We start from the raw sequence: 15905 nt of genomic DNA, 5'->3' as shown, positions 1-15905 counted from the left end.
CTAATCACGTCACTGATCAGAGTTTTGAAGTCTTCTAAAAATTGTTCATTTTTTATAATATAGTTATAATTCCACTTGTTCTCCTGGTTCTGCTCACTTCACTCTGTATCAGTTCATATGAGTTTTCCTGTTTCTCTGAAACAAACCCCTTCGTCCTTTCTTACAGTGTTCCACTACATTTATATACATTTGTCCAATACTGTATATACACACACACATATGTATTACACACATTTGTTATTTACATTTTTGCTATATATGTTCTTGTCACATACATTTGTTTAGCCATTTCCTAATTGATGGGCATCCCCTTAGTTTCCTGTTCTTTGCCACCACAAAAAGAGCTGATATAAGTATTGTTGTATAGATGGATGATGGATCTTTTTCCTCTTTCTTTGATCTGAGATAAGATTCAAACTCTGGTCTTCCTGACTCCAAGTCCACCCCTTTCTCCACTACACCAACCAGCAGCTTTCTGGAGAACAGACGTTCGTTCCCTTTTCTGACCTTTGTACTCTTCCCCCTCCCCAAAGCAGTCAGCACCTCACCACACACAGCAGGTTCATAATAAATGTTTGTTGGACTGAGCTGAATAGCGCTTTCTTTTCTTGCTCCTCAGTGTGTTGCAGGGGCCATGTATATTACTGGCTTTGCAGAATCCATCTCCGATTTGCTGGGCCTCAGAAATACCTGGGCGGTGAGAAGCATTTCACTTGCAGTACTTTTGGGATTGCTGGGAATTAACCTTGCTGGAGTTAAGTGGATAGTTCGCCTTCAGCTGGGGCTGCTCTTCTTGCTGGCTGTCTCCACACTGGATTTTGTAGTTGGATCTTTCACGCACCTGGATCCAGGTAAGCGCCTCCCATTTTTTGCTGAGACATGCTTGGCAGGTACCCTAATCTTTACCTTCACCCTTTTTGGAGTCAGGTTAAGTCAATTGGAGTTAATGAGGCCCAGTTGGCTCTGTTTACTGTCACTTTATGGATTCAGGTGAGTAAGGGAGGGTGCTGAGAGGCTCCTGAGTACTTTGCCTGTGAGAGTTTAGTCTCTGCAAGGTGAGCAATGGTATTTTGGATATGATCTCATGGTCTGAACATCCAGACTTTGCATAGGTATAATTACTTGAGACAGCTATTAGCACACTTTTCTACTCAATTACTTTGTTTTAAAAAAATACAACTCTTTATTAAAATAGCTAAATTTAAATCTGAAAAAATAAATTAGGTAGTTCTCAAAAGCTGTATCTTAAAGAAAATGAACACCTAGACACAATTTGATACCCTTCTCACTATGCACTGGCTAGGACTGATCACTTCTTAATTTAGTGTTGGTTTTCTTTCTAAATCAGAGTAGAATACTCTTTTCACCTTGAATCTTTATTTGTTATTGTTCAGTTGTTTTCCAGTCGTGTCCATGACTCCTTTTGGGGTTTTGCTGGCAAAGATATTGGAGTGGTTTGCCATTTTCTTCTCTAGCTCCTTTTACAGTTGAGAAAATTGAGGCAAACAGGATTAAATGACTTGCCCAGGGTCACGTAGTTAGTGTCTGAGGCTGAATTTGAATTCAGGTTTTCCTGACTCCAAGCCTGGTACTCTATTCACTGCACCACCTAGCTGCCCTTGAATATATTTCAAGTCATAAACAATTTTTTTTTGGGGGGGGGGGGAAGACATCTGTCACCAGCTTAGAGACTACTACCCTAACGGCTACTCTGCCAGAAAAGAAGGAAAGCAAGATCTTTTTGATCCCAAACTAGTATGAGGCCCTGGAGCTAAAAATTAGCACTCCCCCCCCCATCAGAATATTTCTAGGTTGCTTTATTAATGCTCCAAGTTGGCAAAATAATCTTTCTAAGATCTGACCATGTCACTCACTGCTCAAAAACCTTCAATGGATCTCTATTCCATCCAGGATAAAATGAAGACTCCTTAGTCTAGCATTTAAAGACATTTACTTTCTGTTCCTAATTTTCCAATATATGCACACACACACACACATATACACACACACACACACACATATATACATATGTATGTGTGAATATATGTACGCATGTGTATATGTGTGTATCTGTACTTAATTGTAATTTTCTTGGGGGAGATAGGGAAGTAAGGGGGAGACAAAGTAAAAAGTACACAGCAGAGAGCCAAAGAAAACTTACAAGGAAGCAAAGAAAAGATGGATAGCTCTGAACACAATGTATTTATTAGTTAGTATAATTAGTATTAATTATTAATTAGTATAATTAGTATTTATTATAGAGGCTTTCTTGAAATGGAAATTAATTGCTGTATGTTTTGAATCCTCTCATGTTCTGCTGTGTACATGGCAATGCTTTTTTCCTTTTCTTATTTTGTATTTAAGTTTTAGTATTTAAGTTTATAATGTTTTTTCTCTTCTTATTGTATATTTAAGTTTAAAATAAATTAATCAAAAAGAATTTTTTTCCAATTTCATGTAAAGACAATTTTTAACATTAAAAAAAAACACAACTTGAGTTCTGAATTTTCTCCCTCCCTCGCCTCCCTCTGCCTTATTTTGCATTGTTCCCCTTCCCAACTTCAGGGCTCCAATGAAATTGAGCTACTACCAATTTCTTCAACTCAATATGCTATTTCCTACCTCCATGTATTCACACAAGCTGCTTCCCCGTACATATGTGCCTGGAATATACTCCTTCCTCCTCCTCCTCCTCCTCCTCCCTTTTCAGAATCCTCATCTTCTTTCAAGGCTCAGCTCAGACACCATCTTTTCTGTCCTGAACAGCCTCCCTTCATTCCCTTAGCTGAAAGTGTTCTCTAAAGTTAATTCAGCTACCATTGAAGACATTGCTTTCTAAGAAAGTCCTTCCTCCCCTCCCCTCCCCTCTATCACTCCCCAATCTGTATTATACTTCACTCCCTGTAGCTACTGTATAGGCTCTGCCTTCCCCCCTCCCCACATAGAATGTAAGCTCCCAGACCCTAGCATAGTAATTGCACATAGTGAATGCTTAGTAAATATTTCTGGAATTGTCAAGTTGTTAAAGTTAAAAGAAAGTGAATTTGAATTCACTGTGATATTATTTAAACTAACACAACTTACCAACTATGGAATAAACAGCTAAAGGAGTTAATAATTGTAAAATGCTTAGCACTGTGCCTGGGACATTTTAAGCACTCTACAAATGTTAGCTGCTGTCATCATCATCATCATCATCATCATCATCATCATCATCATCATCATCATCATTCTCATCGTCCCTAGAAGCATTCAAGCAAAGAATCGCAGGCAAAGCTGGGCTACACACCCTGGATTATTTCAAGTAAACCCCTTTACCTCCATGTTTATTTCTATCTTCCATCTTCTCAGTAATCATGTATCCAGTCCTGCAGAATTTGAATCATTCTATCTTGGAATAGGGAGGTATCTCTGTTGACCAGAGTCCGAGGAACTAAGTTTGCATCCCAGTCTTGAAGCTAACTACTTGCATAAGATTGAACAAGTCCCTTTCTCTCTCTGGGCCTCAGTTTTCCCATCTATGAAATGAAAGGGTTGCAGCAGGTGATCTCCAAGGTTCCTTTTAGCTCTAGATAAGAGGTTCCCAAACTTTGACCTAATACCCCCATAAAAAAAATTACTCAGTTTCCCCCTGGAAATCTACTTTCTTTAGCTCTTTAATGTTCTTTCTTTTGAAATTTGTGTCATTTCAAACAAATGTGTTTTTAAAAAAATGATTCATCTTAAATTCAATAATTTGTAAATTTGTGGGGTTTTTTCTGCATTGAAATTTTGATGATGCAATATCACATCATGTAACCATATTGTGTTGTATTGTAAACAAGTCATTACATGCACATATTCCTACCTTTACATGCTGGACTTCCCAACAATGTATGATACTTCATCAGTTAACTTGCTTGTTAAGACCTGTCAGTGGACTTGACCACTGATTGGTTATAACTTGCATTTTGTGTGCTTATTTGGAAAATAATGTAATCACTATGATTTTAATTCTGTTACACAACATGAAATATGTGCAAATGGTTTTTCAAATTTTCTTCTCTTCTTTCCTTATGCTTCCACCTCTCCCTTATTCTTATTCAGCCCCTCCCCTCAAATCACATCTGCGGCTACTACCGCCCTGCCTGGATCATTCTAGCGACCTCTCAGGGGGTGGCATTACCCCCTCTGGGAATCTATGCATCATGTAATGAATGCCACAGCTGTCTTTGCTGGCTCTAGGCATCTTTATCCTCGGTGTTGTATGGAAAGTAGAAGCTCCCAGAGTCTCATCTTTCTAAATGGAGAGACAACTTGTTTACATTTATGAATATTAATTTTAGAAGGGACCTTAGCTGTTATCAAATTCAACCTCCTACCCAGTACAATATGAGAAAAATAAAACGAGTTCAATTCTCAATTTAATTCATTCCAAGGAACATTTATTAAGAACTTCTTATGTGGCTGGCACTGGGCTAGGCACTGAAATGGATTTGATTTTAACACCTTTTATACTCATTATCACCTTGGAGCTGTAACAATACTTGGAAGTAGTCAGGCACTCTAGCTAACTTTGCTCCCATTTTATAGATAAGAAAGCTGGGGCTGTGGGAGGTTGTCACTTGTCCCTGGTCATATAATAGAAGTGGCAGATATACACCCTGATTGCTGACGCCAGGGACTCTTGGGGTGAGGCATTTGGAAAGCTGCTGGAGGAGCCTGGGGCATTCCAACTGCCATCTTTTGACACTGAGCTCCCCACCCAAGGTATTGGCCCCTTCACCTGTGCTTCATACAAAAGACTTCTTTTTTTAAATTTTCATTTAGTTTTTGCTTTTTGGAGGGCAATTGGGGTTAAGTGACTTGCCCAAGGTCACACAGCTAGTTTTTGTGTTAAAGTGTCTGAGGCCAGATTTGAACTCAGGTCCTCATGACTCCAGGGCTGGTGCTCTATAAAAGATTTCTTAATCAGAAGGAAAACATGCACCAACTAAAATGCAAACAGACATCCAGTAGACCAGAATTTGACCAGCATATGGATTCTGGGACAGAGGGCCAATGGACAGTGAGCAAGGCTCTGAGCTAATCATGGACTGGGAGGCTTGTGAGAAATCACAAAGGTCTTCTACTGATCCCAAGCTCCTGTGGAAGCAATATTGACATTTTTCCAGTGTTGTTCTATGTCAAGCCAATATACTTTCATTAAGCTCCTATGCCAGGCACTGTGCCAAGCACTGAGAACACCGAGAAAGACAAGGTGTGGAATACTGCCACCTCTGGAGGACTATGCATATGGTGGGTGCATGTTGGTTGCAGCATGTAACTAAGGAGGAACTCCAAAGAAGAATAGGAAGTAAAGGATGTCATCGAGTAACTGTAGAATAAGGAGAAAATATGAGCTAGTTTCCTGGCAAGAAATTGAATAAGGCCTTCAGCATGTTGGATGGGTCCAAAACTTTTTGCAGGATCATGGATGAGTTGTACTTGGTGAGCAGACATGGATGGGTTGTCATCTGTATTGTTGGAGAGAACTCGTGACTCAGTGAGATCATGGAGCCATTTATTGTGCATAGGCTTCCTGAGAATAATCAGGAAGATCTGGGTTCAAATCCAATTCTGACAAATATGGGCAAGCTATGCCCTCTCAGTGCTCCAGAAAACTCTCTGAGGCTTTAAGTTGCAGTATAGTTGCTGACCTGGATTTGCAGAAGGAACTTCTTCACCCAGAGTTCCATACACCAATAAAATCATTGTTGTTGTTGTGAGTTGTTTTAGTTGTGTCCATCTGTGCCCCCTGACTCACAATTACTTGCAACCATGACACTTTATATTGATCCTAATGAATGGAAAAGCCTATATATGGGTCACACCCCTTTAAAACAAATTTCAAGGGATTTGTTTCTTTGTACTAGGTCTTTGTCCTTTGCCCTAGAATCCCTTCTTTGTATTAGATTTTGTTCTTCCATTCATTCTTTTCATTCAACAACTTGAGTGCCTCCCATGCTAGGGACTGAGAGAGGTATACAGAAATGAATAAAACTGAGTCATTAGCTGGAACTTGGAAATTTTTAAATAATACATTTTGTATAGAGATTTTTCCCCCTTAAAACAGTATGTTGATGTTGTTGTATTTCAGTCATTTCAGTTGTGTTGGACTCTTTATGATCCCATATGGTTTTTTGTTTTGTTTTTGTTTTGCAAAGACACTGGAGTGGTTTGCCATTTCCTTCTCCAGCTCATTTTACAGATGAGAAAACTGAGGCCAACAGGGTTAAGTGGCTGGTCCAGGGTCACACAACTAGTAAAGGTCTGAGGCTGGATTTGAACTCAAGGAGATGAGTCTTTCTGACTTCAGGGTTGCACTTTGTTTTTCTGCCTACCTGCCCAAGTATTTGTTTGTAATGGTGGTTAAAAAAAAAAAAAGAACTTGAGCATTAAACTCTCTCCAAGTTCTTTTCTGATCATTTTTAATGTGCATATGTATGCACCTTTCTGCCGAGTGGTCCTCAGTGAGCACAGCCTCTGTATTGGGTTGGATTCTTTGCTTTTAACCAGATTACCATGCTTGGAATAGTATTGCATATACTAACATTGGAATGGTACAGAGAAGATCAGCCTTGTCTCAGCCCCAGGATGGCACCCAAATCTGGGAAATGTTCCATAGTTTTCTGGTTGTAGTCTGGAAGGATTGCTGAGGAATGTGTAAAATAAAGAATTTTTGTCTAAAAAATGAAACCCCCAGACAAACAGAAGTGATTGCATTTGTACATTTTCCAAGCGTTGCCTCAAATTCTTCAGCTCTGTGCTCATTTATTTAAATGCTCCATGGTTTTTCATAACTTCACAAGAAGATTTAATGCTAATCACTCTCATCTCTATTACATTTTACTTTCTTTACAACAGCCCTGCGAAGCAGCTATTGCAAACATTATTAACCCCATTTTACAGATTAAATAACAAAGGCTCAGAGAACATAAAATGCATCAGGAGGGGGTAAAATCAGAATTGGAACTCAGATCTCCTGTCCTCAAGTCTAGTGTTCTTTCCACTATAGTGCTTTTCTCTTTTTCTTTTTGGAGGGCAATTGGGGGCTAAGTGACTTGCTGAAGGTCACACGGCTAGTGAGTGTTAAGTGTCTGAGACTGGATTTGAACTCAGGTCCTCCTGACTCCAGGGCCTCTGTTCACTGTGCCACCTAGCCACTCTATACTGCTTTTCTACAAGACCCTCTAGAAGGGATGACATTCCTCACTGGGTACATTCTCTGCTTTCAGGGAAATACAGCATAGAAAAATTAAAAAGAGCTCTTTGCATGGGCTAAAGAGGACAGCTAGGTAGTGCAGTAGATAGAGTGCCAAGTGCTGAGCCTGGAGTCAGGAGTTCAAATCCAGCCTCACATTTACTAGCTGTGTGACCCTGTACTTAACCCTTTTGGCCTCAGTTTCCTCATCCGTAAAATGAGCTGGAGAAGGAAATGGCAATCTACCCCAGTATCTTTGCCAAGAAAACCCCAGATTAGGTCACAAAGAGTTGGACATGACCAAACAAGACTTCAAGGAGTCTAGGAACTTGAATGGGAAAATTTTAAAAAGTTACATTTTTGTTTTTGCTAATTTTGGTTCCCTTTGACATTTATGCATTATATTTTATGCATCTAAAAGTATTATCCTCAGAAGGGGTACATAGATTTCACCAGACTCCCTCAGGGGTCTATGACACAAAAAATTTATAGATCATAGTCTTAGAGCCAAAAGGGCATTTAGATCCAGTCCAATCTCCCTATCTTCCAGATGGAAAAACTTAGTCTAAGAGAGGTTAAAACACTGACCAAAGTCACAAAGGTAGGAGCTGGTAGAGTCAGGATTTGAACCCAGGTCCTCTGATTCCTAGTCGAGTTTCTTTCAATACTATATGATACTGCCTAGTTCCAAATTCTTGTTTATGTGTATTTATGTTACAGGATGATTCTTCTCTTTACAAAAGTATTCACCTTAAGCTTCCTTTTAAGTAGAAAATTCTTAATGAGTTCAACACAGGCCTGGGCCTCCGGAGGATACTTCAAAAGTCCATCTATTGTGTAAAGTGAGGCACACCTATTTCAAAAGGCCCAAATAGAGCTTGGAGGCCTTGCAGAAGGTGCATCGTTATGTGAAAGACAGCAAGCAAAGCTAAACTTGGTTAACAGTTGGCAGCGAGCGCAGAGCCTGTCCTCTTGGCCCTAGGAGCCAAGGACTGCAGCCAGCCTGTCTGTTACTGCTTTGCTGAGTCCCAGCTGCCATGGGCCCCTCTTCCCTACCTGGATCCCATCTGCTTCCCCTACGATTCCACCTGCCCAGACTCGATTTCCCTCCTCTAACAATCTTCTCTGTCACCAGTTTTAAAGAAAACCAGAGTAGCTTCTTTGCAGTGGAGATCCTTCCATCGGATGCCTAATCTTTTTCTTTTTTTAAATCTTGCTTTGTTTGGACATTCCTGGTAATTTTCCATGGCTAGTTTGCTTTTTGGGTTTTTTTTTTTGTTTGTTTTTGGAGGGGGTAGGGGAGTGGGAGGTGGGGGGTGGTGCTTAATTTCTTTCTTTAGGCTGACCCTGTTTCTTCAAAAGGACCCTGCAGTGCTAGGGTTGGCCTCTGTGTGGAGTCTCAGCTCTGACGTTTTGAACCAGCTTCTATGAGATGCAGGGAGTCTTTTAGCAGAATGCGCTTCATTCTTGGAAGAAAGAGCATCCATAGGGAGCTATAGACAGGGTAGGTGGAGTGGTTCCATCTTTGTGGGGAGGCTTAGTAATGTGTATCCTACCCCTATAGAGGAAAAAAACAAAAAAAAAAAAAAAAAGGAAGAAAATCTCTCCCAAGTGCCTGAAATACTACCATTGACTTAGATTGTCTTCCTTCCTTCCTTCCTTCCTTCCTTCCTTCCTTCCTTCCTTCCTTCCTTCCTTCCTTCCTTCCTTCCTTCCTTCCTTCCTTCCTTCCTCTCTTTTTCTTTCTTTCTCTTTTTCTTTCTTTCTTTCTTTCTCTCTCTTTTTCTTTCCTTCCTTCCTTCTTTCTTTCTCTCTCTCTTTTCTTTTTCTTTCTCTCTCTCTTTTCTCTTTCTTTCTTTCTTTCTTTCTTTTTCTTTCTTTCTTTCTTTCTCTTTCTTTCTCTTTCTTTCTTTCTTTCTTTCTTTCTTTCTTTCTTTCTTTCTTTCTTTCTTTCTTTCTTTCTTTCTTTCTTTCTTTCTTTCTTTCTTTCTCTCTTTCTTTCTCTTCCACAGTTATCCCTGGGAGCCTAAAACATTAAGTTCATAATATCTAATTAACAATTCCTTTATCAGATTTTTTTTCCTTTAGGGACTGGAGGAACCACAGTTGTTAGCTTTTGTTTCTTAAAATCCAAGGATTTAAAGTTGGAACTAACTCTAAAGGACATCTAGTCCAACTCTCTCATCTTACAAATAAGAAAACTAAGACCAATCCATGGAAGGTGCCTTGTGCCCGTAATAAGCAATAGAGCCAAAAGTTGATTCTCCATCCAAACCAGTGCCCTTTTCATTGTACCTCATGGCCTCACTTAGCTGTTCTTGGAACGAGGGCCCAGCAACCCTGGAACACAGGAGTTACGTAAACAAACCATCTGACACTCGAATTCAGCCATAAAATAAGACCAATCCTTGCTCATAGTGGGCGTGCTCTGAAGTTGCATGTGCTGTCAGATGGCTCAGTTGGAGAGAAGACTCTTGATGCGTCATAAAACAGCAGACATACCAACAGGTCTGTAGTTAGTCGTGTCTTGGATTTTCTGAACCGTCTCTGTCTTCTGAGCAAGACTATCTCCGTTTTATAAATTATTCATAGCATATGCTACTGTGCAAAAGGAGAATGTGGGGTAAGGAAAGGAAGACTGGGGTAGAAAAACTGAATTACAGGAAAGAAGGGAAAAATTATTCATACTATGAATCAGTCACTGTACTAGTCGCTTTACCAATATTATCTTATTTGATCCTTACAACAATCCTGGGAGGTAGATATTGTTATTGTTCCCACTTTACAGTCAAGGAAACTGAGGCAAACAGAGGTTAAGAGACTTGCCCAGGGCCTTGAGTAATAAATATCTGAAGTAAAATTTGAACTCAGATCTTCCTGACTCCAGGCCTAATTCTCTATCTATGGTATCACTAGCTGCCTCTACCTTTGTCAACAACTGGCTGTGAGATGGGCAACTCCTTCCCCTCTCTGAGTATCAGTTTAATTATGTGTAATATTAGAGGATTGGACAAAGTGATTGCTAAGGCTTCTTCCATATTTAAAACCCTGAGTCAGTCTTTGAGCAATCTGAAAATATTGGACCACTAAGGTGGGTGGGGGTGTGGGAAGGCACTGAAAGGATGGAGATGACCCACGTTTTGATGATCTTTTGTAGTTTGCAAAGCTTTCTCTCATCTGCACCTGGTAAGGAAGATAGTACCGATGTTATTATCTTCATTTCACAGAAAACTGAGATAATTTCACAGATTAACACAGATAATTTCACAGTAACTGAGTCCCTGAAAGGATGAGGGAGAGGGAAGAAGGCAGGACGACTCAGGTGGTGAATCTGGGCAGCTGGAAGGATGGTGGTATCCTTGACATAAATGTTGGATTAGATTAGAGGCAGGGCAGACTCAGGAGAGAAGGGCTTAAGGTCTGTTTTGAACAGGTTGAGTTTGAGGTACTAAGAGGATATCTAGGTGGAGATAGATACCAACAGCAAGTTAGTGATGTAAGATTGTAGCTTAGGAGAGCAATAAGGGCTGGACATTATCTATTTGGGAGTTATCGGTGTAGATATGTGAATAGAATGCATGGGAGCTCATGAGATCATGAAGGGAAAGCATAGAGAGGGAAGAGAAAAGGGGGAAGACTAGAGCCTTTATGACCATCCATTGCTGGGTAGGAGGAGGAGGGTGAGATAAGGAGAGGGTTGCCAGGGACACTGTGTCTTCTTGAGGGAGACTATGCTTTCTTGAGTAAAAGAAGTTGAAGGAAGCATCAGAAGAAGAGATCTAGGAGAAGGGAAGTTTGTTAACAGTGGAGTGAGAGTTTCAGAGGGCACAAAGGAAAGGTAGGGCAGACCAGGATAGGAACTATGGTGCAAGGGATGGAAATGAGTGGGGATGAGAGGGCAGAGAGTGGCAGGAAGTTACAAGGCAGCTGGTGACTGAATCACAGGCATTAGTGGAAGAGGAGGCACAAGTTTGTTAACCATTGGTCACAAGAGTCATTTGAAGGGAGCTTCTAACTCAGCAATCCTGTGATGTCAGGGGATGGCATCAGTGCCCTCTCTAATACCAGGGAAGGTTGGGTTGAGCATCTTGACTCAGGAAATACCTGGTGCTTAGTCTCCCAGGATCTGACTGACCTCCCATTAGCAGCAGTTATCCCAAGATGACAAGGGATGATAGATGCAGTCAGAAGATATCCCATGTGTGGATGGTGTGCCATGGTCTGGACGAGGTTCAGACTGAGTCATTATTTCTTTTCTTCTCACACAGAGTAGGTAGCTGCCTAATAAATGTGTATTGATTGATTGGAGTAGGGTGCGGTAGATAGAGTCTGACAGTAGGGTCTGTCTCCCATATCCAGTTCTTGGCCCCAATGCAGTAACAGAAAGATGTAGCCTGAAGACAATAACTCAGATCAAGGTAACTGTTGCCTCCAGGGCACTGGGTTCCAAATGAGAACCCAGCTGTGAAATGCTGCCTTCTTCAGGAAGCCTTTCCCAATCCCCCTTAATTCTAGAGGCTTTTCTCTGTGTATCATCTCCCATTCATCCTGTGCATGGTTTCTTCACACATAGTTGTTGGCACATTTTTTTCATTAGGTTATAAACTCCTTGAAAACAAAGGCTGTCTTCTGCTTTTCCTTTTCTTTCTTTCTTTTTTTTTTTCATCATCAGTGCTTGGCACAGGCATGCCTAGACGCCTATAGGTGGTTAATAAAGGTTTACCGACTGACTAGTGACTGAGTGGTTGGGCCTCAAGAGAACTAAAGCCGTGGTTAAGACTAGGAAGCAGGGCCTTGCACAAACTAGAATTGTTCACAATAAGGGCCCCAGGTCAGAACGGGTCATCAATGCAGATCCGAATCATCACATGATGACCTAACTGCTTCTTAGAATCCCTAGCTTCCTTCGAGGCATCCCTCACCTAGACCTCTTCAGTTAATGTCTCCCTTCCCAACCTTCCAACGCTGCCCCACGTCCACCATTGTTCTTTCATAGTAGTATTTACTTATCTGGGAACATGTTTCCCTACTGAATAATAAGCTCTTTGAGAGCAGGGACCACTTTATATCCTTACTTTTGTATTTGTATCCTCAGCACCAAGGGCAGCTAGGTGATAATACAGCAAATGGCCTGGAGTCAGGAAGACTCACCTTCCTGAGTTCAAATCTGGCCTCTAATTTACTTACTAGCTGTGTGACCCTGGGCAAGTTACTTAACCCTATTTGCCTCAGTTTCCTCATCTATAAAATGATCTGCAGAAGGAAATGGCAAACTACTCTAGACTTTTTGCCAAGAAAATCCCAAATGGGGTCTCAAAGAATCAGATGCGACTAAACAGCAACAAAAGATTCTCAGCACATCCAGCAGTGCCTGACAGATAACAGACATCCATTCTCCTTGAATGAGTGAATGAATTTAAGAGGCCCTTGGGCTTTCTTATCTCTGTGGTAGAAAGACTCGGGGACTAGGGAATGAGGTCAGTCTGGAAGAAAGGAAAGAATCAGCAGGTGCTCTCATGAATTGAGGGTTGTGGCCGACAGATGGACGCTGGTGTAGATGAGCATTTCAGCCATGGTATTTTTCAGTGCCTTGGAAGGTAGTTGTTAATCAGAGCATTAAATAGAATGATTGCATTTAGGATGGGGGGTGGGGGGTGGTGTGCAGCGGTGCTGTGAGTACCATTGGTCTTCCTGGGATCTGTCACTAGGAGGGTTGAAAAAGAGAGGAAGGGGCGGCTAGGTGGCACAGTGAATAGAGCACTGGGCCTGGAGTCAGGAGGACCTGAGTTCAAATGCGATCTCAGACACTTAACACTTACTAGCTGTGTGACCTTGGGCAAGTTGCTTAATCCCAAAACCAACCTCCCCACCCCCAGAAAAAAAGAAAGAAAAAGAGAGAAAAGGTATAAGGAACATTAAAGAAGTCATCCTTTTTTGGCCTCTCCTCCTTGTCTCTTTTTCAACATCTCTCAAATATACCTCCTTCTCTCTTCCGTCACTGCCCCTACTGTCACCTCCCTCCGGACTATCACAATAGCCCACTGGTGGGTCTGCCTGCCTCAAGTCTCTCCTCACCCTGGTCCAGCCTCCATTCAACCACTAACGTGATTTTCCTAAAGCTTAGGTCTGATCATGTCACCTCCTCTTGCCTCCAGGATGAAATATAAAATGCTCTGCTTGGCTTTCCAAGCCCTTCATAACCCAGCCCCAACCTTCCTTTGCTCTCTTCTTCCATCTTACCCCCAACATGCACTCTGATCCAGTAACACTGGCCTCCTGGCTGTTCCATGAACAAGACCCTCCATCTCTCAGCTCCGGAATTTCCTCTGGCTGTCCATTCTCCACTCCAAAGTCCCAGCTAAAATCCCATCATTCACTGGAAGCCTTCCCCAGCCCCTCTTAACTCCAGTGCTGTCCCTCTTTTAGTGATTCCCTATCTATCCTACATAGATATTCTATATCTATCTATATGTAGTTTTCTCTTGTACATTTGTTTGCATGTTGATTAGATTGCAAGCTCCTTGAAGAAAAAGACTGCCTTTTGCCCCTTTTTGCATCCCCAGTGCTTAGCACAGTGCCTGGTACCTTCTAGGTGTTTAATGTTTATTGTTTGCTTATTAATTGATAATGACAATAGCTGCTTGTTTGACTTACATGCTAGAATTGAAGTCAGGAAGACCCGAATTCAAATTCTGCCTCAGACACTGTATGACTCTGGGCAAGTCATTTAACTCTCCTAGTCTCAGTTTCCTCATCTGTAAAAATGGTGACAGTAATGTAACCCCACCCTGTAGGACTGTCCTGAGAATAAAATGAGATAAATCATTTCAAGGCACCTTTGCAAACCTTAAAGCACCATGTAAGGCTCACACAGCACTGAACATAGGCTTGTCTAGTTTATCAGAAAAGAAAGGTGAGGTCTGGAGCAGTTAAATCACTGAGGCAGCAAGTGGGGACGTCCTCAAACATCACAGCCAGCAGACTTTGGATTGAACCATGTTGCTTTCCTACGTTATCTCATTTGATCCTCATAACAATTAGGTGAGGTGTAATTATCATCATCATAATTAGCCCCATTTTACAGATGAGGAAACCAAGGCTCAGAAAGACTGAGTGACTTATCCAAGGTCACACAGCTAAGTAAGTGTCTAAGGTGAGATTTGGACCCAGGCCCCATCCTCTATTCCCTAGACCACACTGCCATATATACCTAACCTCCAACTTGGCCAGAAAACTTGGGATAATTTGGGGTCACCAGGCATATATACATGGGACATCCTGACCCTGGTAGGTAAGGCCATTGGGGGCATCTTACTGCAGAAGGTTTCTGAGGCAGAGTAGGGTTTGATGGAATTACAGGAGCACAGTTTTCTTCACCGGTGGCATATCACAGTATTGTTAAGCCGGCTCCTGGATCTACCATCTACATTCATATCATATTGTGGAAACCCCCAGTAAGCTGTCCTAGTTCTCTTGACCTATCTCTGGCCTCCAGAGGGATGGACACTCCCTAGGCCTCCCTTCAGAGAGGCGCCAACAGCCTTCCTGTTTGGGCAGCAGTTTTCAGGTATTCTCTCCACCCAGCTGACAGCTGGCAAGCATCTCCTATCCCCAGGATGGCCTGGGTGGAGGACTGGATGCTTGGGTGGGAGTGGAGCTGGGTGTGGGTTCATTCAGATCTTATTAGAAGGAAGGAAGAGTTATATTTGAGAGGTAATTGTGACTTTAGGAATTTACATTTTCTTGGATTTTTTTAGCTTCCTTTTTTTGGTTAAAGAATTCTTCTTTGGCCAGATAGCCTGACTATCTGGAACGATCATGAAGCTTGATCCACTGGCTTTGGAGTCAAAGGACCTGTGTTCAAATTCTGATTTTGACACTACTACTTACAATTGCTTAACCTCTCTGAGTTGGCTAGATGGACTCCTAAGATGAAGTATGAAGTCCCTTCTGGCTACAGAGCTATGATTCTTTTATCCCACATGGGCCGCTTTTTTAGCTTGGCAAAGATGACCATAGATTACACCCCTAATTTCTGTTAGTTGTCATCCCCCACCCCCTTCCCACCCAACACCACAAGTATATGTTGTTGATGTAGTAGAAAGTCTCTTGGATTTGGAGTCGGGACCTGGCTTCAAATCCTAGCGCGTGTGGTGAACTTGCCCTCCCCCCCATATTATTCTTATCTCATTCCTGGACACTTTCCAGACTCCTTCTCTCCTTTCTCCTTGCCTGCCACCTTGCCACTCTGGAGAAACCTTTACCCTGATGCCCTCCTTACCTCATTGGTGACTCTGTCCCCTGTATCACCATTTTAAGAAGAGCCTTGGCCATGCTTTATCTCACCCACACCAAGACTCTCTCTAGTCCCCTTCCCTCCCCTGCCACATAGCCTGCAGGCTGGTATTCCCACCCCCCACCCCGTCATGTGTTATATCCCCCATTAAAATATAAGCTTCTTGAAGACAGAAACGATCTTACTTATATTTGTATTCCAGTGCTTAGCACAGTGTCTTCACATAGTATGCTTTAAATAAATGTTCTGTCTGTCTATCATGTCTCTATGTCTTCTATCTATCTATCTATCTATCTATCTATCTATCTATCTATCTATCTCTATCTATCTATCTATCTCTTATCTATCTATCTATCTCTATCTATCTATCTATCTCTATCTATCTAT

At 41.7% G+C, this 15905-nt stretch overlaps 1 protein-coding gene and 1 pseudogene across 1 annotated transcript in view; both read left to right on the top strand.

The window, feature by feature from the left end:
• SLC12A8 (solute carrier family 12 member 8) overlaps positions 1–15905 on the top strand; it is a 185417-nt gene that overhangs the window by 48283 nt on the left and 121229 nt on the right. Inside the window, exon 4 of the mRNA XM_069064973.1 lies at positions 620–851. Coding sequence (XP_068921074.1) covers positions 620–851 — 232 coding nt within the window. The remainder of the gene's footprint in view (positions 1–619; positions 852–15905) is intronic.
• LOC138143777 (U6 spliceosomal RNA) lies at positions 6550–6650 on the top strand (annotated as a pseudogene).

Source organism: Petaurus breviceps, unplaced genomic scaffold (assembly GCF_028583685.1).
Source record: "Petaurus breviceps papuanus isolate PSGF00001 unplaced genomic scaffold, PetGlider_PUasm1.0 90654, whole genome shotgun sequence".
Classification (NCBI taxonomy): Eukaryota; Metazoa; Chordata; class Mammalia; order Diprotodontia; family Petauridae; genus Petaurus; species Petaurus breviceps.
Note: the sequence above shows the minus strand (reverse complement) of the source record. Positions and strands in the feature narration are given on the sequence as shown.